Source organism: Lissotriton vulgaris, chromosome 10 (genome assembly GCF_964263255.1).
Source record: "Lissotriton vulgaris chromosome 10, aLisVul1.2, whole genome shotgun sequence".
NCBI classification, from domain to species: domain Eukaryota; kingdom Metazoa; phylum Chordata; class Amphibia; order Caudata; family Salamandridae; genus Lissotriton; species Lissotriton vulgaris.
The window spans coordinates 180,253,221-180,277,978 of NC_141698.1; the positions used below are offsets into that span (position 1 = coordinate 180,253,221).

General features: G+C 47.5%; 2 protein-coding genes across 6 annotated transcripts in view; one reads left to right on the forward strand and one right to left on the reverse strand.

Moving 5' to 3' along the window:
* The window catches only part of DRC3 (dynein regulatory complex subunit 3), a 185,479-nt gene extending 163,268 nt beyond the window's left edge, over positions 1 to 22,211 (reverse strand). For both annotated transcript variants that reach the window (XM_086942404.1, XM_086942403.1), the window contains exon 1: positions 22,158 to 22,211. The gene's annotated coding sequence lies outside the window, so the exon portion shown is untranslated. The remainder of the gene's footprint in view (positions 1 to 22,157) is intronic.
* An 831-nt stretch (positions 22,212 to 23,042) lies between these two features.
* Positions 23,043 to 24,758, forward strand: part of TOM1L2 (target of myb1 like 2 membrane trafficking protein) — a 562,608-nt gene continuing 560,892 nt past the window's right edge. For 2 of the 4 annotated variants that reach the window (XM_086940831.1, XM_086940833.1), the window contains exon 1: positions 23,051 to 23,144. In XM_086940831.1, the coding sequence (XP_086796957.1) occupies positions 23,093 to 23,144 (52 nt within the window). In that variant the 5' untranslated portion in view covers positions 23,051 to 23,092. Of the gene's footprint in view, positions 23,145 to 24,758 lie in introns of all 4 variants that reach the window. The other 2 variants (XM_086940832.1, XM_086940834.1) reach the window with 2 other exon arrangements.

Consider the following 24,758-nt stretch of genomic DNA (forward strand, 5'->3'; position numbering starts at 1 on the left):
GTTGCCGCAGCCTTTCCCGACAACACTGATGTAAAGCCACACGATGTCCGTCCAGGTGATACTGTGCTGATCCGCAACTTCGATAGGAGGAGTCCGCTGGAGCCCCGCTGGCAGGAGCCGAAGCTCGTCCTTCTGACCACGAGGACCGCTATCAAGGTTGAAGGCCGAAAGGGGTGGATCCATACGAGTCATATAAAAAAATGCAATGAACTTTTACCAGAAACTGACTCCTCCACCCCCCCAAAGGACTGCCCAGAATCTAGTGACTTTAAAGTTCCCAAAAGAGAGAAAACTCCGCAAGAGGAGTACAAAACAAAATTACGATCTAGTAAGTCAGACAGTTTAATTGTTTAAGTCCTCCCCTAGGTGAATCGGTTAAATTTGTTTCTGACATGTATCCCCTAGATCGAGATAGAGAGAGAGAGAGACAACTCAAGAAACGTGCATATTGTAAATCACTCCGTAGTCACTGTATAGTGACATTATTGATTTTGTTTTTTCTAAGCCTTCTGATTATTGCTGCTAGTATATTGCTGCCTGTATATTACCCTATCTTCAAGCATACACAATCTGCTTACAATGTCTCTGCCGAACATTCTTTTAGTGAATTACCCTTACATGAGTTATCTTACAGACTTGCGCTGCGCAACAATACATTCATTAGTATGTTACATCACTCCCATCAGACTAACAATGCTACCAACTGTTGGATATGTGGCCGACTCCCTCCCTACCAGAAATCCAATGGAGTTCTGCCTCTTTTTCCGTACCCGTTCACTCACAATGGCTCCTGTGGTGCATGGTTCAGATTAATTAATTCTTTAGATTCTGATATTGCTATTTTCGAAGGAAATTGGGTTTGGGGAAACCTGAACTTAGTTCTGCTTAACGCCTGCTACCCTGACAAGAAGGGACTTCCCACTAGGACAGGAACCGATCTAGAAAATGAAGTATATGGATTAGGCAATTACACAATTAACCTCATGATTCTTTTTTTTTTTTTTTTTAATTTTTGAAAACCTTTATTGGTGCATCCACAGAAATACAAATACGGGCCCACAACCCTGAGGCCGGCCACGAAAACTGGTTGAGCACAGGTGCAAGCAATACGAAGGCGCAATAGGACGGCAATATCAGGAAACAATTAGTCATCAGTTACACTGGAGAATACTGGCCATCACGCCTAAGGAGCAATGAAGGTTAATTTTAAAGTTTTTAAAGTCTAGAAATCAATGAAGGATAGGTGCAAAGGAGATCCGAGTCCGTACTTTAGTTCCACATGAGTAGGCAGCAGGAATAGTAGCAGCAGTTACATGAAACACCCCTTCAGAGTGGCAATACAGTAGAAAAACAAAGCGGACAACAGGAACCACGCTCGTGCCACTCCCAGCGCCGCCCACTCCCAACCATCCTCTATCAAGACCCAGAAAGGAAAACAGTGTGAGAAAGCGCAGAAAGATAGGAAAAAGGCCCATAGAAATCAAAAAGAAAAATAAATCTACCCCCCCACCCTACACCAATGCGGAGGCTACGGCCTACCCCCCCCCCGACAATGTGCCTGTCGCCCCATAAAGAACCCGAAATGCAGTTCAAGGAAAAGAAGAGAAGAAAGAAAAAGAGGAGAAAGATAATAAGAGAAGCCAGAAGAGAGGAGAAGAGACAGCAAGAAATGCCGAAAGAAGGAAAAAGGAAAACAAAAAGGGAAAAATGTCACTCTTGAATATAGGGAGGGAGAAAAGATCAAGCTAATCTACCCCTCCCAAAAAAAAGGTGGCGAGGAGGAGCCCACCCAGTAGCAGTTCTCCCGGACTCTCAGCTCCCTGCCCCCCTAGCGCCCCGTGTAATAAACAAGCAGCGTCATGTAGGAAAGGAGGAGCAATACTGAAGAAACAGACAAGGTAAACCGGAGCAGCCCCAACACAATCTCCGCCCGCCCCTGCAACCAACACCTTAATTAAAGCCTAGCCCTGGCCCGATTTAGGACGTCCCCCCGTGCCCGCCCACCCCGAGAAGCCTGATCCAGCAAGGAGAAGGGGAAAACCCTCCCCCACAAGGTCAAAGAAACAAAATGGCCACTCTCGGCAGTAGAGAAGGGTCTCGAGACCAAAGAAAATACGCCAGTCCCAAACCAGTGCATTATAAAAGTCCGGCGGCCGGATGTAATCCACAACATCGCCCAGAGCGATAAACAGTGAAGCCCCCACAAAAGAAGGACAGGCCGACAGGATAGGCATACTTAACGACATCAGTCCCTGGGGCTCCGTGGGAAGGGTTTCGCTCCGGGATGGAGAGGGAGACAAAGTATCAACACGCAGGCGAGAACATTGTAGCCCAGTCTCCTGAACATCACGGGGCTGTCGAGAAAGTCCACACATGTCCGGCAACAATGTCACACTGACCGGGATCAGGGGGGGCTGTGTCGCGGAGCAAGGGAGGAGGATGGGCAGAGTATTGTCCGAGCCAGCCAAGCAGCCTTCGATCTTCTCTTCCAACTTTAGCGCGGTCACACGCCATTCGCACCGTAGCTCATCCAACGCCAGAAGAACAGAGGCGAGGGTAATCCGTGTGGGGTCGTCCATTTCCTCCACAGTATCTGCCCCCTCAGACAAGACAGCCTCACTGCGTCGCCGTCGAAGAGAAGCCAGGGCGCCACCCTCCATCGCCACAAAAGAGCCCCCACTTTCGAGCAGTTGGCGTCCCCAGACTGTACCTGGGCAGGAGAGCAGGAGCCGCTTCCCCGAGTCAGAATAGGACCACGCATGCAGATTGCAAACAATGGGGGGGGGGCTCCTTGCCGGCCGACACCGGGGAGGCGAGGAAACGAGGGGGCTACGACCACTGAGGCGCCCACGGCGTGCGCTAAACAAGGAGGGGGTGTCTCACCGCTGGTTCCGTGTAAAGCAGGACAGGAGCACCGTCGGCAGGCAGAGCCAGACACAAGAGCGCGCCAACACAAAGGCTGACCCTCCCGTCAGCCAGTCCAGGATAGCAGAGCCTCCGCTGCGTTATCGTCTCCTGCGGCCACAGCAGTCACTGGCGGCGCGTTGCGATGCAGGGCACAGGTCCGGGCCAGGGTCGCCACCCACACCACTCTCGACGGTTCTCGGTCCGCCGAGCAGGCAGAGACACCGGAGGGGCCCCTCCGGAATCAGAATTCCTCCTTGTGCAATCCGCCGGTGCAAAGGTGCAGGATAGGGTTCAGGATCAGTGTGCGGGAAGCAGGGACGCCGGGAGCCGGGAGATCACACGTCCGTCTCCGCGGCCATGACACCACCAGCATCAACCTCATGATTCTTACTGTTGAATCCGAAGCTGCACCAGTTCTCCCTGCTATGTCAGTATTACCAGTCACTGGTGATTTATGTCTCAGAAAGAAGGGTTCAGTACACTTAGGTCATAGTAAATGTACCACTGTGGTCGAATTCAGTGATCAGGGCAGGTCTACATTTAGAGCTACTCGTCATTCCTACTTTGTTTGTGGCCATACCGCATACATACGCTTACCTCTAGATTGGGATGGTACCTGTTACATTGCCTTCCTTTTGCCCCCTGTTTTCCTAGCTCCTCCTGATTATCACAGAAATACAAATCTAGTAAACAGTAGACTCAGAAGAGATCTCCCGATTGTCGACTATACTGAAACGGCCTGGGAGCAATATACAGACTTTAATAAAGGTTTCTTCCCCTACTTAGGTGCTGTTTTCAATAGTAAACTGATACGCAAATGAACTAGAACCCTCGAAGCAGTAGTGAATGAAACTACCTCCGCTCTAGGCAACTTAACAGAAGAGCAGTCCGCCATGCGGGTTGTTGTTCTTCAGAATCGTCTTGTTATTGACGTCATCTTGGCAGATAGAGGCGGAGCTTGTAAGGTCATCGGGTCAAGTTGCTGTGTTTTCATTCCAGAAAACGCGCCAACTGTATATAAAGCTATCACACGTCTTCATAAAATTGCAAGTTTGATACATCAGAATCCAGACACCTGGACTTGGTCCGGTTGGTTCTGGACAACGTTGACTGCTTGGGGATGGAAGATTCTATCCTTCCTAGGCATTGGTCTTCTCATAGTATTCAGTTGTTGCCTATGTCTACAATGTGGGCCAGCGATTTGCGGTCTGTGCGCCACTTCATGTATTCTGCATTCCAGTTTTCATGCAAAACGTGAAAAGAAGAAAGAAGAGCAAATGATGTTACGTGAACAGACTGATCGGTTCATGAGGATCGATATATCATGAAGGGCCCGTAGGGAACAAGGAGGGAATGAGGAAATATAAATTTTATGGTCAAGAAATGTTCCCTAACGTGTACCCCACCGTCTCCATGTACGAACTTAAAGTGCATGTAACTTCCCTCCTGTGCCAGCTATGAAGACGCAAACACATTTGCGTCCAACGTTAACATGTCCTCTTTCAGACCCACCCTGAACGGGTTGAATATTCCGTTTCTAAGTATGCCTTGCCAACGTCTTTTTGTGGTGTACTTTACACGTTTTCCAGCCCAGGCGAAGTAGACCCTGAATTCTGCCATCGAGCCTTTTCCTGCCTTCAGACTCTGAAATGCCTCAGCCTGGGCCGGCCCCTGTACCCGTGACCTCTGCCTTACTCCCTGCGCGGCTCACGGCGCTTAGCTCAGCCTGTTGCCTGCCAAGACTGTATTCAACCTTCGAATTATCTGTTCCGCTCCTCAAAAATACATTCCTGCCTACTAGTTTAAGTAAACATCCTTCCAGCTGCAGAGCAAAGGGCCCGGTCTCACTGTCTCCGTCCGAGTAATTCATAGTCTCTGTTACCATGGTAGGCCCATGCCCCCTCGCATCTCATGCAGACACCTAGACGCTTATACACGCACTCACAGTCAGTATAGAATAGCCTCTGTCCGAGAGACCTTTTTCCTTCTAGATAATATGGTTCCCAAACATCAGATACCAGATATGATATAGGAACGAGTTGATCTGACATGCCAGACTTCTGTCTCTTTCCTCTAGTGTAAATGTCAAGTCCCCTGCACCCTCCAACTTAACGTCAATCACACGTCATGCAGCTGCGCGCGCATCCTAGCTACCGATTCCTGCTGACTCTGCACTATTCTGTCATAGAGCCACCCACTTCTGACACTTACATGTGACGTTTCTAGAACACACCTCTGTGCACGCCTTAGTTCACGCCTTCTGATTACGTATTGCTAATACGTGTGTATCCTTATCTTGTTTCTCTCAGCTGTTACGCCTTCTGCATTGACTTCTATTGTGTATATTAAGTATAAAAGTAATGTAATGTCAATAAAGTATGCTCTATCCCTTCCTGCACCCCAGTGGTGGCAGGAACCCGATATCCGGTACCTGACCCATTCCTTTTTACGGAATAAAACCCCTAAGAACTCTAACACCACGGACTCTGCGTCTTTCTTTCCGATTGAGTTATTTTTGTTTAAGTACTTACCTGCATAGAAATTAAGACGGTAAATCAAATATTTACCACACCCCAACATCACTCAGCACCAACACATTATCAATAAGCACCAACACATAACTCAGCACCACCACATTATCACTCAGCACCAACACTGCATCACCCAGCGCCACACCAACATTACTCAGCCCCACCCCAGCAACACTCAGCCCCACCCCATCCTCACTTAGCGCCACCCCAGCATCACTCACCTCTACCACAGCATCACTCAGCGCCACCCCAAAATCCCTCAGCACCAACACATTATCATTCATCCCCACAACAGCAACACTCACCACCACAACATTACTCAGCGCCACACTAACATCACTCTGCAACACACCAGCATCACACACCACCACCACAGCACAACTCCCCATCACAACATCATCACTCAGCGCTACTACAGCAACAGTCAGGACAACAACATTATCATCCAGCACAACCACATTATCACTCAGCACCACCGCAGGACCAATAAACACAAACAAATCTATATTCACCACAACTACATCCTCACTCATCACCACAACATTATCACTCGACACCAACACAGCACCACTCAGCACAACAACAGCAGTACACATCAGCACCATAACACTACTCAGCACCACAACACCATCACAAAACAGGAAACTTATAATAATTAACAAACATATACTGTAACAAAACAATATAAAATGTCACTAAAAAATATAGCATTGCAAGAAGTACACAAATTAAATCTAAGCATTTCTTACATTTGATAATACCTTTCCTTTGGACAAAAATATACTATGTTGGTTTCATGATTCTCCTATTACCTTGTTATAACAATGCTACCATTTACTAACAAATTGGAAAATATATCTTAGCTAACTATAATCTGAATGATATGGAATATACATTTTACAAACAAAGGGAAAAAAACATTTTTAAACTAGCCTGGTCTTTTTCTTCGATTAGATGTAGCAATATTGCTCTACACGTTTATAAAAATTTGACATCATCAACATTTAAATCAATGTTCATGTTAACCTTTTTTTGCACATGCAAACAACAACAAAAACAAAGGGCAAACCACAAACACAAGATAATTTGGTGAATGTCACAAATAACACTCTATAAAACAAAAAATACCAAATGATCTTTTACTCACAAAATGAAAACTACACTAGCAACAAATCAACAAACAAACCAATACTACGTACATTAATATCACCTTTAAGTAACACTCACAAAAAATTAAAATCTTAGCTAAACGAACTAGAAAAGAAGATCGCAGGAAAAATGGGAATAAAGTGAACATACAACTAAAACGGGACTGCAAACTCAAAGGAACATCCACATTTGCACTTTTAAAATATGTTGCCTAACATTATTCTCATATTTCATTTCACACGAAAATAAGAATACAAGACATTCAATAAAATCAACATTTCCACACCTTCATATAAACAATGTGCTTCCAATACAAAAAGTACAATATCAGGTAATACTATCACAATAATAAAATAATTACATACGCACAATAAATACCTGTCACAATATGCATTGAATACAATGCAAACAATTTAAAAAAATGTAATAAACTAAAAATAAAATTCAGTAAAACATAGCACATCCAAATAATAAATAAATAGACTCAAAGTACATACCCAATCGAAGGAAAAATACAGAATATGTACGGAAAACTTCGAATACAAGCAATAGATTAATAAAATTTAAATTGTCAGAAACATATACATAATACATCAACTTTAAAAACTTTTACTTTAGTTTAAAATGAGTAAATACGCTATTACAAATACAGTCGCGAACAAAAAACTAAGAAATTATCGAAAAACAGTAATAAACATTAGTTACTTTGTACACACTATCAATAGTACATTCAATAAACATAAAAAAACACATACAAATAAACTTTTACCTGTCAAACGACGCAGCAACAGCACAGGAACAACAACACGCCTTCCGCGCCCCACGATTCTCGATCAACTGGGAAATTCACCGGTGACGCACGCCAATCGCAACGCTACATCAAAAACGTAGCGCTACGATTGGCTGGAAATAAACGTCAATCAAAACTTGAACACGGAAGTAGCAGGACAACAAAAAAACTAGACCGCTGACCTACTAAACGTAAGTAGCGTCAAGGGGACGCATTGCATCCGCCATTTAAAAAATAAATAAATAAATATCTATTACGGCACTCAAAACAACACTAACACACACGCCACACACAAAATAATACATCACACACACAAATAAACACACAGATTACCATACACATTACATTTATAACATACTACAAAAAACAATAACACACCATCAATTCAGCAAAAATACACATCACACACTAAACATGGTGTAACGTGGAGGACACGGATCCGCCAGGCTTACCTGTTTCACCTCTTTCTAACCAGCACACAGGGGCCTGGAGAAACACGGATATCCTCGGCGACAAGGAGCCAGAAGAGAGTGGTGAGCCCTGTTACTTTAATTGGGCGGAGCTGGAACAGGACTACGTCAACTGGCACGCCCCCGTATCCCAGGTAAAGGCAGCCCCAGAAAGCACACAGGTGTGTGTTACACCCGGAGGCGACGGAGGTGAGAGCGACGGAAGGCGAGGCGGAGAAGAGGAAGAGTGTGGAGCAGAGTGGAGATCGGAGACGAAGTCGGAGGAGAGGCGGGAGCAGAGGAGAGGAGACGAAAGCGGAGCGGAGCGGAGTCAGGAGGCGGAGTGGAGACCGGAGGAGGAGAGAGAACATCGGAGGACGGAGGCGGAGTGGAGACCAGAGGAGGAGAGAGAATATCGGAGGACGGAGGCGGAGTGGAGACCAGAGGAGGAGAGAGACCATAGGAGGAAGGAGGCGACGGCCGGAGAAGGGGACGGAGAGAGGAGCGGTGAAATCGGAAGATCCAGAGGAGACGAGCCCAACAAGCCAGGAGGCCAACCGGAAGGCGCTTCGCCCAGCCACACTTCAAGGGAAGTGTGGCTACCAGAGGTACGATCAAGGCTTTCGGGTTGGGCGGGATTTAAGTGGGCTAAACCCCCGTAAAGGCACCTTATACGCATCCTGTGCACTACCCGTCCTTCACTACCCCGGCACTGTGGACCCTAGCTGACTGTTCGTGCACGTGTGTTCCCTCACTCCCTTCCCTGTGCCTTTTTGGCAGCACAGCAAACTAAAAAGGTGCTATCTTTTCTTCCCTTCGTATCGACGAGACTACACGACATCGTGGAGGAAGAGGCCCGGACCACCAGTCCCAGAAGACACCAGGACGAACGCCGGCCGCTATTGAGAAGAGCCAGCACAGACAGTCTGAGGAGTCCGAAAGCCCCCTGCCCTACTATAGAAAAACGATACACAGGAAAAGGACTTTTAAGTTAATAAAGCCTGCGTTACCTAAAGTCCCTGTGTCAGTAAGTCTATTCGAGGAGAACATAGCATCGCATACACCGACCCCAGTTAGTAGGGGCGAACCCGAAGTGCTACAAGTGGTGGAGAATGCGGTCAGCTCGGTAACCATCTGGGAAACAAAGATGGAGGAACTACTACAAAGACTGGTCAAGGGACAGGAGCAGTTGGGCTGGGCTGTGGAACAACAGATAGCCACAGCCCAAGCAGACCGAGATACCTTCAGAGATACAGTGGTGAAACGGTTGGAGGGGTTACAACCGATAACAATTGATCCGGCAGGCAACCCAGTACGTGAAGTGAGGCAACAGATATCCACCCCTTCCGGTATATTGTTACAGAAATATACGGCGGGTGAAGATCCAGACGCCTTCCTCGTCAATTTCGAGAGGGTTGCTCTGGCCTGTGGATGGCCCTTAGAGAAATGGCCATTCTTTCTCGCCCCACTGTTAACTGGGGAAGCCCAGGCTGCCTACCAGGTGGCCAACGGCAATGGGCAGACCCCGTATGGACAAATAAAAACCATCATCCTAGATCACTTAGGTCTTGACGCAGAAGCGTACCGCGTCCGATTCCGCAAGGAGAGAGAGACCCCCGGAGAGAACCCGAAGACTTTGTTCTTCCGGTTGAAATCGGCGGCGGACAAATGGCTAACACCCTCTCAGAGCACCAAGGAGGCTATAATGGACAAAATCTACCTTGAACAGTACCTCGAGGCGCTGCCCTTCGGGACCCAGCGGTGGTTAAGGCAGCACTCCAACCTGACCACGGTGCAAGCAATGGAAATGGCCTCTACATTTGCGCGGGCTCAACCCTACCTGTACACTACGGAGCCCGAGAGAGGCAGCAGAGCGGCCATACGGATCGAACGCAAACCAAGACCCCCCCCCCGGTCTTCCTGGTCCCAGACTTCCGAACCCCGATGTAGCTACATTCAGAGGCCCTCAATGCTTCGACTGTGGCACCTGGGGCCACATTGTCAGATTTTGCCCACAGAAGAGGACCCAGGAGGAGCCGATGGAGGTCGGGTATCTACCCCGTGCCGTTATGTACTCAGCGGAGCTTGGAGGGGCGTACAACGTGAGTGTCCAGGTGAACGGGAGGAAGGTCAAGGCTCTGCTAGACTCAGGGTGCAAACAGTCGGTGATACAGGGACGGTTTGTGAGTATCCCCCAGGTAATGCCAGAAGCCCTCGTTTATATCAAGTGTGTTCATGGCGATATAAAGAGTTATCCGCTAGCATATGTCCCTTTAGAGTTGGAAGGGGGGCGGGACATAGTGGTTAAGGTGGGGATACTGAACAACCTCCCCGAAGAGCTTATTATCGGGACCGACAATCCCCACTTCCTAGACCTCTTCTCCGAAACACTTAACAAAGGGAGTACCGGCCCCACAAAGGTGCTCACAGCCCCTGATCCCTGGGAAGGCGACCGTAGTTTCAAGTTCGCCCAAGCCAATGACTCCACATTATTCAACGCATGGGAACAAGCCCATGCCGACCAGGACAACCCAAGCCCCAGGTACCCACGTTTCCTGATACAAGATGAGCTCCTTTACAGACAAGGGAAGCAAGACAAACCCAAGCAACTCCTCGTTCCAGTATGCTTCAGGGACCAAGTAATGTTCTACGCCCACACCCACCTCCTCGCAGGACACACAGGCAGCGAAAAAACTACCCAGAATATTCTGCTGAATTTCTATTGGCCGGGAGTGTATCGGGACATCAAGAAACACTGCCAGACCTGTGACGTATGTCAACAAAAAAACTTACATAAACCCCCAGCTATACCTTTGCAACCGTTGCCAATCATTAGGACCCCGTTTGAGAGGGTGGCAATGGACCTCATCGGTCCTCTCCCAAAGACGTGGAGGGGAAACCAATATGCCTTAGTTATTGTGGATTATGCCACCAGGTTCCCCGAAGCCTTCCCCTTGAAATCCCCCACATCCAAGAACAGTGCTGAAAAATTTATGGAACTCTTCTCCCGGGTAGGCTTCCCCAAGGAAGTCCTTACCGACCAAGGGACTCCCTTTATGTCCCGCGTGATGAAGGAAGTGTGCCTCCTCTTGGATCTCCACCAAATCCGGACTTCAATCTATCACCCACAGACCGATGGTCTCGTGGAACGCTACAACGGGACACTAAAGAGCATTCTAAAGAAAATGCTCACAGCCAACAGAACAGACTGGGACATGTTACTACCCCTGGCCCTATATGTCATTAGGGGTCAAACCCAGAGCAGTCTTGGCTGCTCTTCCTTTGAAATGCTGTACGGAAGACAGCCTCGGAGTCTCCTGGAGATGACAAAAGAATACTGGGAGGCAGAACCATCCCGAGACACGAAAACGTTGTTAGAATACAGCCGGAATCTCAAGAACCAGTTGGGGAAGATACGGGAACTGGCCTACTCACAGCTGGAAAGGAGCCAAACGAAACAAAGAACCCACTACGATAAGGGGAAGAAGTGGAGAAGACTTGATGTGAACGACTGGGCCTTAGTGTTGTTACCATCAACCACCAAGAGGTTTCACACAGAATGGCAAGGCCCCTACCAGGTCATAGAAACCATCGGAAAAACCACTTACCGGCTACGAATCACAGGAAGGAAAACCCAGATATTCCACATTAATTTACTAAAGAAGTGGCTAGGAACCCCTCCCCTTTCGGCCTATTCCACCACCCCCAAAGAAAACAAAAGGGAGACCACCGTAGACCATCTCGTCATCAACGAGGAATTGTACCAGGGACAACAGGAAGGTCTACAGAGAGTCCTTAGTCGCTACTCATCCATCTTTTCTGACATGCCCGGCTCAACGAAATTGGCAGAACATCGAATAGAGACACCTAAAGGTACCATCGTGAAACAACGACCATACAGAATACCTGCCGCAAAAAGAGAAGTCATAAGCCGAGAGGTGAGAGAAATGCTCAACCTAGGAGTGATACGCCCATCCAGAAGTGAATGGTCCTCACCAATCGTGATGGTACCTAAACCAGACGGGAGCAGTAGGTTCTGTATGGACTTCAGGGCCCTGAAAGCGGTCTCATCGTTCGATGCGTATCCCATCCCAAGAATCGACGAATTGATCGAGAAGCTAGGAGAAGCCCAGTACATCAGCACCCTTGACCTCACGAAGGGATACTGGCAGGTGCCTCTGCTAGAAGAAGACCGTAGGAAAACCACATTTGCCACCCCTGACGGACTATACGAATTCACAGTACTCCCCTTCGGATTGCACGGAGCCCTCGCGACGTTCCAAAGACTGATGAACGAAGTACTTCGTGAACACCAGAAATATAGTTCAGCCTACTTGGACTATATTATCATATTCAGCCCCAACTGGGAGACCCACCTACGACACCTGGAATCCATTCTCCAACAGTTAACAAACGCGGGTTTACACATCAATTCAAAGAAATCAAGAATCAGCTTTCAAAAAGTGAAGTACCTGGGGTACGTATTGGGCCATGGGGTAATTGAACCTCAAATAGAAAAGGTCCGAGCCACTGCAGACACCCCGTTTCCCACTAGCATCAGTGACATGCGGGCCTTCCTGGGGTTGGTGGGGTATTATCGCAGATTCATACCCTCCTTCCGGACATAGCAGCCCCACTCACTGACACCCTTAATAAACAGACACCGAAAACCGATTTCCAGAAACCCACCCCCGAGATGTGGAGGGCCTTCAAACCCCTAAAAGAAGTGATTACCACTAGCCCGGTGCTCTCCTCCCGCGATTTCTCCAAGCCCTTCATCCTTCACACGGACGCCTCTGATTTCGGGATAGGGGCTGTATTGTCACAGGTATCTGAAAAGGGGATAGAACACCCGATATTGTTTATCAGCCGCAAACTATTTCCCAGGGAGATGAGGTATCCCACGATCGAAAAGGAATGCCTGGCCATCAAATGGGCGATAGACAAACTACGGTATTACCTGGAGGGACACCCATTTAAGCTGTATAACGATCATGCACCACTGCAATGGATGAGCCGCAACGCCTTTAACAACCCTAGGGTGATGCGGTGGTTCCTTTCCCTGCAACCATTTGCCTTCCAAGTGCTTCACAGAAAAGGGAAGGACAACGCTAGCGCTGACTATCTCTCACGTTTTCCTCTCCCCGATCGGGAGAATCAAAGGGGGGAGGGGTGTAACGGGGAGGACCCGGATCCGCCAGGCTTACCTGTTTCACCTCTTTCTAACCAGCACACAGGGGCCTGGAGAAACACGGATATCCTCGGCGACAAGGAGCCAGAAGAGAGTGGTGAGCCCTGTTACTTTAATTGGGCGGAGCTGGAACAGGACTACGTCAACTGGCACGCCCCCGTATCCCAGGTAAAGGCAGCCCCAGAAAGCACACAGGTGTGTGTTACACCCGGAGGCGACGGAGGTGAGAGCGACGGAAGGCGAGGCGGAGAAGAGGAAGAGTGTGGAGCAGAGTGGAGATCGGAGACGAAGTCGGAGGAGAGGCGGGAGCAGAGGAGAGGAGACGAAAGCGGAGCGGAGCGGAGTCAGGAGGCGGAGTGGAGACCGGAGGAGGAGAGAGAACATCGGAGGACGGAGGCGGAGTGGAGACCAGAGGAGGAGAGAGAACATCGGAGGACGGAGGCGGAGTGGAGACCAGAGGAGGAGAGAGACCATCGGAGGAAGGAGGCGACGGCCGGAGAAGGGGACGGAGAGAGGAGCGGTGAAATCGGAAGATCCAGAGGAGACGAGCCCAACCAGCCAGGAGGCCAACCGGAAGGCGCTTCGTCCAGCCACACTTCAAGGGAAGTGCGGCTACCAGAGGTACGATCAAGGCTTTCGGGTTGGGCGGGATTTAAGTCGGCTAAACCCCCGTAAAGGCACCTTATACGCATCTTGTGCACTACCCGTCCTTCACTACCCCGGCTCTGTGGACCCTAGCTGACTGTTCGTGCACGTGTGTTCCCTCACTCCCTTCCCTGTGCCTTTTTGGCAGCACAGCAAACTAAAACGGTGCTATCTTTTCTTCCCTTCGTATCGACGAGACTACACGACATCGTGGAGGAAGAGGCCCGGACCACCAGTCCCAGAAGACACCGGGACGAACGCCGGACCCCTATTGAGAAGCGCCAGCACAGACAGTCTGAGGAGTCCGAAAGCCCCCTGCCCTACTATAGAAAAACGATACACAGGAAAAGGACACTTAAGTTAATAAAGCCTGCGTTACCTAAAGTTCCTGTGTCAGTAAGTCTATTCGAGGATAACGTAGCATCGCATACACCGACCCCAGTTAGTAGGGGCGAACCCGAAGTGCTACACATAGCAACACTACAATACACTCATACGGCACCAGAAAAGCATGTAATGTAATGTAATGTAAAGGGCACTTTTATAGCGCTCCTATCACTCCAAGGAGTATCTTGGCGCTCACCCAACCCAGATGAAGGGGTTGGAGGGAAAAGAGATGACTTGTACACTGCACTACACATCACACCAGCGCCCTGAAGGCAGCATCAGATAGAGAAAAGACCCAGCATCAATAACAAACACCACAACACAACTCAACACCACCACAATACCACTCAACACCACTACAGCATCACTAGACATCATGAAGGCTCCGCCACAACACAACTCTACAACACCACAGCATCACTAAGCACAACACATGCATCACTAAGCGCAAAAACAGCATCATTCATCACAACACCTGCAACACTCATCGCAACAGTCAGCGCAATGCAGCAAAACTACGCACCACACTTGCATCACTCCATGCAACACTTGCAACACTCTACACAAACAATGCATAAGTCAGCAAACAAACTACATCACTCAGCGCAACTCACAGCATCACTCAGCACTACTCTGCACCACTCTGCGCAACACCGACAACACTCAGCACAAACAATACATCACTCAACACTAATGCAACTACTGTATCACTCTGCACAACAACTGCATCACTAAGTACAATACCTGCATCACTCAGCGCAGCCACTGCATCACTCACCCCATACTCTGCATCTGTCAACACAACTCCAATATTCAGTCTGCACAACGACTGCATGACTCAGCGCAACACCTTCATCACTCTGCCCAACACCAGCATCACTCTGCGCCACAACAACACCACTCAGCGCCACACCAACATCAATATGCACCACAACAGCACCAATCAGCATCAACACAGCATCACACAGCACCACCACAGCACAACTCAGCACCACCACATCACCACCAAACGCCAGCCCAGCATCACTCAGCACCACCAAAACACCACTCACCACAACCCCAACAAAACACTCATAATTACCACAGCACCACGCAACATCAACACATCATCACTATGCGCTACCCCAGCATCACTCAACACCACCACAATTTCACTCAGCACAGCACATCAACACTCATCACCACCACAACACCACTCACCACCACCACAACATCACTCACCAACACCAAAAACGCCACTCAGCACCAACACAGCACCACTCAGCATAACCAAATTATGCCACCCAACTTGTATTTTGCTGTTTCCATCATTGCATCCCAATATGTGATATACATCATAAATACAAAATGTGTGGTGCACAACTTGTACTTTGCTGTTTCCGTATTTGCATCAAAATATTTGAAACACATCATAAATACAAAGTGTGGCGCACAACTTGTATTTTGCTGTTTCTGTTATTACATCCAAATATGTGAAATAACTCTCATCTTAATTACAAACTGTGTTGCAACACTTGTATTTCAATGTTTACGTCATTGCATACAAAAAATAAATCACATCATAAATACAAAGTGTGTCACAAAAATTGAATTTTGCTGTTTCCATCATTCCATCAAAATATATTATACAAGTCACAACATAAATACCAAGTGTGGCAGACAACTTGTCTTTTGCTGTTTCCGTCAATACATCAAAATATGTGATACAAATCACATCATAAATACAAATTATGCCACCCAATTAAAATGTATTTACCAATGCTGTTCAAATTTTGAACACAGGCCATATAAGTATGCCATTCAAGTCTGAACAAGCCCTACTGTACCTCAATTTCGCACCCTGCTACAAAATGTTCACACCTGCCAGCCCATGTCTCGGATTTCTAATTGTATTTGAGCTTTCTTGTGCTTTTTATGCTGCATTGTGTATGCCTTGTATGCGCTTTGTTTGCGCTCTTTGCCGCGTTGTATTTTGTTGCTCCGTTTTGAGTTTCGGCGTTGCGCGGCTGGAAGCAAGAGTTCTCCTTCCTGGGACCGGGCGCTTTGTGCCTGTGCTCTTGTTTGTTGTTGTGGAGTGGTTATAAGGGTCCTGGTGGCCTCGCGCTGTTCGCGCGAGCTATCCTCTTCACTGGAAGGCAGCCGGTTTTTCGCGCATGCGCGCATTGGCATTTCCGGCACTCCGTGTTTACTTCTCACCGGAGCTTGTCTGACAGGCGTCTCTCACGACGTTCTCGCCCACAGCCTTCGCAGTTGACCCTTTGGACGCCGGAGTCTATCAAAAGTCTCCGGCTGGAATAATTTGCATATGCTTTGCCTAGAGTGACTTTCTTTTTGTGACAGTGAGCCATCCCTCCACTCTTTAATTGTCTTTCGTCTGTAGCTTTTTCTACAGTTTGGCTTACGGTGAGGGTTTTTTCACTCCCCTTGAATTGGCCTTTGGCTTACTTAAATTTACCTTCCTCCTTTGTGGGCATAATTTTCACGAACCTCGTGACCATGAGTGATTACTATTATGAGGAGGAAGAGGAGTTTGAAGAAGAGGCTCCGGACACCATGGAGCAACATCTTGTAGAGGCTTTAGACCGGGGAGTTCAACACTCCATGAATAAGGCACTTGTCCGTGCTATCACACCGCTCAAGCGACACTTGACTAAGTATGCCCATCAGCAGGGTTGGGTCCCTGCAGCCAAGAAGGCTTCTTCCACTTCCCCTGCCAATCCGCATGCATCAGACTTCAAAAAGTTGGCACAATCCTTGTCCTCTGCCAAGTCTTCCACTATTGTGGAGGAAGAAGAGAGTGAAGGCTTGCAGTCCTCTTCGTCCTCGGACCTTGCTCCTCCCCCTCCCAAAAAGAAGAAGTGTAAAGAACATTTTGTCGATGCCTCAGCACATCCCCCTGTGCTTACCTTTGAGCCGGCGGACATTGTCCATCCTCAGTCCACGGCTTGGCTTCCTTCCCCGGCTGTGACGGAGTACGTCCAGCAGCACATACGTCAGCCCTTTGAAAAGGAGGTACGTGCCCGCCTCCGTTCTGAATGCCCGCGACCGGATTTGGCTGACCATCTGGCGGAGACCCCTGAGGTGGATCCCACCATGATGACGTACCTGCCAAATTTGCGAAAGATCCCAAAAAGGGTCTTGATAGGTCTTGGCGGGCTTGCCAAGACAAGGTTTTGGATCTCTTGGGGCCCCTCACCAAGATGTTGGACCTTGGTTTTCTGGCTAAAAGTACCAATCGGATGGTTGATCCAGATGAGCTAATTAATTGGGCTCAACGCGCCATTTGCCAGTTGGGTAATGCCAACTGTGCGCTCTCTGCCGAGCGGCGCCGTTCCATCCTACTGAAATTGGACCCTAAGCTGGCAGAATTGGCGACTTCTGAGTCGGGCCCTGCGGCTCAGGGTCTGCTTTTCGGGCATCCATTTTTGAAGGAACTGACCAACTTCGTGAATACCTTCAGCGGCCTGGATAAGGCACAGGCGCCTCTGCGCCGGACTTTTCGTCCGGTTTTCAACAGGGCCGGAAGAAGTAGGGGGCGTTCCTCCGGCCGTGGTCAACAACAGCCCTCCCAGAGGGGGTACCAGTCCCAGTGAGGAGGTCAGCAGGATTCGGGATATACCCAACGTTCGAACTTCTATCCCTCCAGAAAAGGCCGTGGCCAGTTTAAAAAAGGACGTGCTGGTGGCTCCTCCGGCGGCTATCACGATTCCGCCACTTCAGGTGAGAATTCTTCCTGCATGCAGTGTTGTTCTGGGGGGCAGGATTCGCCTTTTCCTAGAGAACTGGCGATCATTCTCCAGCGATGCATGGGTGCTGGAGACAGTTCAGGGCTTCAAACTAGAGTTTTATCAGCCTGTTCGTCAGTCCCGTCCTCCCTTTCCTCTCCGTTTCTCAAAGCAAAGTCAAGAGTTCATCACAGAGGAACTCAAGTCTCTGGAGAAGAAAGGGGCGATTGTGCCTACAGTGCGCCATCCTCAGGGCTTTGCCAGCTCAATCTTCCTTGTGGAGAAGAAGGGAGGGGGATCGAGGTTGGTCCTCAATCTGAAGGAATTCAATGCGGGAATAGTTTACCGCCACTTCAAGATGGAGGGCATCCATCTTTTGAGGGATCTCCTGAGGGAACGAGATTGGATGGTCCGTCTGGACCTCAAGGATGCATACCTCTCTGTTCCGATTTTTCCGCTCCATTGCCGCTTTCTTCAGTTCCAGTTACTGGGGATATGGTATCAATATCAGGTTCTACCTTTCGGCCTTTCGTCAGCACCGTGGTGCTTCACGAAACTGTTGCGTCCGGTCGTGGAGTCCCTCTGCAGTCGCGGAGTTCGCTTGATCATCTATTTGGACGACATCCTCCTGCTGGCGGATTGTCCAGTCAAGCTTATGACTCATCTGACGTGGACCATAGACCTTCTCCAGTCTCTAGGATTTTTAGTGAATGTTCCCAAATCTGTACTTCAACCTACTCAGGTGATAGATTTCTTGGGGTTCCAAATCAATTCCCTCTCTTGTCAACTTCTGCTACCTCGTCAGAAAATTCGATACATCAAGCGGGAATTGAGGTCTGTTGTCTCGAGTCCGACGGTGTCGTTGAGATCATTAGCACGAGTTGTCGGTCTTTTAGCATCTTCTCTGCAAGCGATATTTCCGGCTCCGCTGCATTACCGAGCGTTGCAGCGCTTGAAGATTCAGCATCTTCAGAGGGGCCTTCGCTATTCCGACCACATTCCTCTGTCGGAGGAGGCGAGGTCGGAAATGACATGGTGGTTGAATCACATGCAGGCATGGAACGGCAGAGCCCTCTTCGGTTCTTCTCCGGAGATTGTGATCGAGTCGGATGCCAGTCAGTGGGGCTGGGTAGCCCGCTGCGGCTTGGTCACGACGGGGGGACGATGGTCCACCCAGGAACTTTCTCTCCACATCAATTGTTTGGAGTTGCTGGCGGGATCGTTCGCGATCAAATGTCTGTCTCCGCTTCAGTCCCGCTGCTGTATACTTCTCCGGATGGACAATGTATCGGCAGTCCATTATATCAACAAGCTCGGGGGGACTCGTTCGAGATTGTTGGCGGAGATCGCCAAGGAGTTTTGGCATTACTGTCTACACAACAAGATCACAGTTATTGCGGAATACCTTCCGGGTTGTCGCAATGTTGTGGCGGATTGGAACTCCAGGTACCTGAGGGATTTCAGCGACTGGAGACTCCATCCGCTGGTGTTTTGACAACTTCTATGGATTTGGGGCCCTTGTCAGATCGATCTCTTTGCGTCCCGGCTCAACGCCCAACTTCCCCGGTTCTTCAGCTGGAGACCGGACCCGGAGGCTCTGGCAACGGATGCCTTCCTTCAACCGTGGCCGACCTCCCTGTGTTATGCGTTTCCCCCGTTTATGATGATCCCCAGGGTTCTGGCCTATGTGACACGTTTCCAGGCGGAGCTGATTCTGATCACTCCTCTGTGGCGGGCTCAACCGTGGTTCCCTGTTCTCCTGGAAATGACTTGCGCATTGCCATTTCTTCTGCCTCAGAAGCTGAATCTCCTGTTAGATCCGCTTCAGAATCCGCATCCCCTAGTTCAGTCAGGCTCTCTCCTTCTCCTGGCGTGGCGGATTTCGGGGAGCGTTGGGCTGTGTCAGGCCTTTCGACGGATGCTACCAGACTCCTCAGCAACGCCTGGGCCCCAGCTACCCACAAACGTTACAGAGGTTCCTGGAAACGTTGGAGTGATTGGTGTGCTCAACGGCAAGTTGATCCGACATCAGCAGATGCCTCTTTAATTGTCAATTTTTTGGCTTCCCTATATTCAGCTTCTGGTTTGGCGTATCGTACTATCAACAATTTCCGCTCTACGATTTCAGCGGGCCATCTTCCTATTGATGGAAAACCTGTGGGGGAGCATCCTCTGGTGCCAAAAATCCTTAAAGGTGTTCGTATGGCTGTTCCTCCGCGTCCCAAATATGTGGCTTTATGGGACGTTTCGGTTGTTTTGCGTTTTTTGGAGGCCTGGCCGGTCAATTCCTTGCTATCACGCAAACAACTTTCGGCCAAGCTTACCATGTTACTGTGTTTGCTTTCTTGCAAACGGATTTCAGATGTTCACGCATTGGATCTTGCTGGACGGAGTTTTACTCCTGAAGGGGTTACATTTCGCCTTTCCAGGCGCACCAAAACTAATACTGAGATTATCTCTTACCCTTCTTTTCCGGCTCGTCCCAACCTTTGTGTGGTCCAATGCCTTAAGGCTTATGAGGTGAGTACTTCGCTTCTTCGTTCTGATATGCAAGGTCAGTTGTTGATTGCATTGCTGAAGCCTTTCCGCCCGTTACTCCTGCTACATTGGCTCGCTGGGTGCGGTGGCTTATGGGAGAGGCAGGAATTGATGTTTCTGTTTTTAGTGCTCATTCGGCTCGTGGGGCCATGGCCTCTAAGGCCTTTTCATTGGGAGTCACCTTGGGGGACATTATGAAAGCTGCTGATTGGTCGTCAGATTCTGTGTTTAAGACTTTTTACTTTAAACCTGTACCTACGGTTGCTTCTGTGGTGTTGGATGAGCTTTAAACAAGCATAATCGGAGCCTCCTGTCCTGCAATAGAATTCAAAATTTGCAAACATTTGTGACAAGAATTTTCAATTCTATTAAGGACTAGGAGGCGAGGATTATCCCACCCATGGATTATACATTGTGAATACTGACAATTGTTTATGCATTATTCTGTTACAACCGTCTCTATTGCTTTGTCTTCTTTTCCCACCCTTATTTCGACATGTTCCTGTTTTTACTGGACGTGTATTACGGCTTTGTGTCTCTTTTCAGGCTCTGATCCCAAGTGATGTATCTCCGGTTCCACGTAGGAGTGCCTGTTCTCTTCTCTGAAGATGTTTCCTGGTTTCTGCCTTCGGCTGTTTGGGATGTCTCCCTTTCGTCGCCTTCCATGGACGGAACTTTGCTATTGCATTGGTTACTGTTTCCTGGATTCTCCTCACCAAAGAAAGAGGAAGTGGGATTGTCTGCATGCTTATTTATACGACAAGACTCTATGGTTATCACCCAAGTGTTTCTGGGTAATGTGGTATTTTACTTGGCTGCTGAGCATTTCAATAAAGAAATGAGACTAGCATAATCCTCGCCTCCTAGTCCTTAATAGAATTGAAAATTCTTGTCACAAATGTTTGCAAATTTTGAATCCCCCCCTCCCAACAGCAATACCAACAGCTTGTTGTACTTCCAACATCCCAGTCTGGTTTTCCTCACAAGGATACAGCACCACCACAACATCACTCAGAGGAACACAGGTTATAGGTGTCACACTTGAAAATGTTAAAACTATTAACATTGTAAATGACAAAATTATTACTTTAACAAATTTAAAAAACAACACATAATAAAAAGATTGTCTTTTACAAGACCAATAGCTCAAACTTACCTATTGCGAGACCTATTGCATTGTAAATGCTTGTATTGCTTATTTGTAATTGTTGTTATTTTTATTCTTGTATTTGTATGTTTTTAATTTCCCGTACAATTAACTTTCATAGTTAAGTTATTAGTCAGCTCATGACGTCATAGTAGCTAATAAAAGGTTGAGTTTCCCGCCAGGGGAACAGACAGACATGGTTACCTTAACTGTTTGTGTGAATCATGCTCATTATTGGGTCGTCTTTGCAACGACAAATACCTTCAGTATCAGACAGCACAATTAAAATATAGCTAGGAACACACAAGCGGGGATTATATGGATAAGGTTGACAACAACGAATTCCCCAAAGGTGGCACCCTCCTTTTGGACACAGTTATATCGAGTGTATACTGTACAAAGCTAGAAAATGCGTTACATCAAAAAACTATAAATACATTTCTGCCAAACACATCTCAATGTGACGCTACTCTATGACGCTTTCTGGATCAAATGTTCATCTTGTTTAAATGTTGCCATTTGTATGTATTTTACTGACCATTTACTTAATTTGTGCACGAATGTATTTAACCACAATTGCCATAAAATCAGAGTATTATATCGTTTCTCCTATTGCATTAGGTTAGACTCCTGCTCTTTTTTTTCCTTTTATAGATTAATCTTTTCATTAAAAAAAAAATGAAAAAAGTGTTTAGTACCTGTTCCAGTTTCGGAGTCTGACGCTTTCTCGGCGTTTACACTGTCTCGCAACCCGTAAGAGTCTCCTAGTCACCAAGGCAACTGGTCACGTGACGGCATGAGTTGGACCATTTCAGCACACACTCTACAAATTGTTACCGGTATCAAAAATTAAGAGCTACGGGAAAGTTGAAATTGAGGATAGCTTTTTCTGTCCACTTGCGCAGATTGTTGGATCCACTTGACTTACTCTACAATAGTTTTAGAGAATTCTATGCATATAAGTAAAGATATTAATTGTAGGGCAGTACTAAATTTTTCCGTCGGCCATCTTTCCGTGGTGTTGTTTTTCTTAGGGGAAACCGAAATAAATTGAAACAATGTATTTCCTTCGTGAAAACATGAATATTTTCAACACATTTGATTATTAATTCCTTTTAATCTCTTTTATTGGGAGAGGCACGGTGTTTGAGAACATACGCAGTATATAAATTGTTAGCAATTTATACTTTTTAAATGTCTATAGGATAGATATTTTTACATTATCAAAAAGAAAAGGACATGAATGCTATCAAAATGATATGCGTTTGTATGCAGTTTTTACTTTATTAATGAATCACAGTGTGAAAATGGTCGCGGGGTTCTGTGAAGGGTATGTTTGTCCGTTTTTAATGTCTATGATTGTTGGCAGTCAAGACTGTGACGTCTTTGAACTGAAAGCATCACTTTTGCCTAGCTCTAGATTTTCCTTTAGGCTTTGATGAACTGACTGGCAAGTTGTTTGACGAATCATGTACGTTAGCTATTTGAAGATGCGTTTATTGATGTGCTAAACATCCAATGAAATTGTCGGAACTCCGAGTGGAACCAATCGGCGACTCGGGCAGGCGGAATCTGGCACTGCCCATGTCAGAGCAGAGTGGGTGAGTCTCCGCTGGTGTTTGTTGTCATCAAGATGGAGTTTCTACTGGGGAACCCGTTTAGTACCCCGGTGGGGCAGTGCATCGGTGAGTTGTGTGAGGGCGGCTTAAGCCGGAGAAGGAGGGTGTGAGGGAGGGGTCGTCCAAGTCTGGTTGGTAAGGAGATTAGGTAAACTACTGATGGTCTGGACCAGCAGCGCTTACAACATGTGTAGTAATTAGTATCTCGGTGGCTATGCTTAGTGGTGTGTATGCAGTACTGAAGGGTTACCAGCTGCTCTGCTTCATGGGTTGATTGCGTATAGCATTTTCTGGGTGCAGCACGTCTTGTATTTCTATTGAGTTTGTGCTTAAAAACCATGCACTGTAGCATTGAACCTGGAGCAGCAGATTCGAGTGTCTACGTGGAAATAGGATAACCAGACATCCCGGATTTCAAGTGACAGCCCTTGCTTTCGGAGGACTTCATCGGCACATTTTAATAGATTAAAAACAGGTCACAGAGTGCCTAACTACTCTTTAATACTGCTGTGTTGCATCATGATTCGACCCAGTGCCGCAGTATAGCTAACTTCTCATCCTTGTGATTCAGCAAGAGAGTCTTGGTGGAAATGCGAGTTTGTCTATTTTAACTAATGTGCATGTTCAAATTTTCACCGAACCTATCTTAAACAATCACAATGTATACTGACGTCAAACGAACGGCTGCATAGAGTCGCCTTATTATGTAACACAGCAGTCTTTAAGAGGAGTGAAGGAGCTTACATGTTTTCCCAGCCAAAACCTAGTCTCCAGAGCCTTCTCTGTGCACCATCACATCACGGGTGATAGGGGAGGTAGAGATGTTATTTAATCTTAAACCAATTTATTTTTTTGAGTTTTCGCTTTAAGCATGCTTCATACAATTAATTACTTATAATGAACCGAAAAAAGGACCTCCGGATTTCTTTTCTTTTGTGATATGCTTGTAGGTAATTAAAATAACTCACATTTCTGATTTCTGTTTATCTCCCAACTGACGCACCTCAGAAATATCTGTTTGCCTGTCCAGCCTAGGTTTAATCACTTACTTTCTGGCACTAATGTCTTTATTTTTAATCAATATAATGAAAGACTGCATGTTCCAGGATTCAGAGCAAACCAGACAGTGATGTACTCCTCTGATTTAAAACAACTTGCAATAGCCTTTCTCATTTCAATAAGCTAGACTAAATGTTGTGATGTGGAACAAAATGCAGAGCATCTGATCATTGTCTGTGTAGTCTTCCTGTCAGTGAATACTGTCACTAAAGTCCCTCTATAGCCATGAGTGACAAAATATAGTCCTACTTCTAGATCTAGGGCCTGTCCCAGTTGTTTGTGCTTGCAATATCGTCTGTAAGTGTATTAATGCTGTACTTAGTGTGTGCGTGGAACCCAGTGTTTGTGTACTGCTGGTTTAGTAATGTTATATTTGCTGACCGAGGAGCACTTCTGTTTGGGACTGACCTGCCTGCCTGCCTGTAAGCCTACTGCTCGCGGAACCCGCTTCGCGGGTCCCGCATCGTGCTGAAGACATCTGCAGCAGTTTATAGGTTTGGAGGGCCAGCGGAGGGAAATCTTTGCTGGGGCTGCGAGCGGCGAGCGCTCACGGAGGGACTACAAATCCCAGGAGCGCCCGCCAGCCCTGAGGAGCAACACCTGGGCCGCTCTCCCCGACCC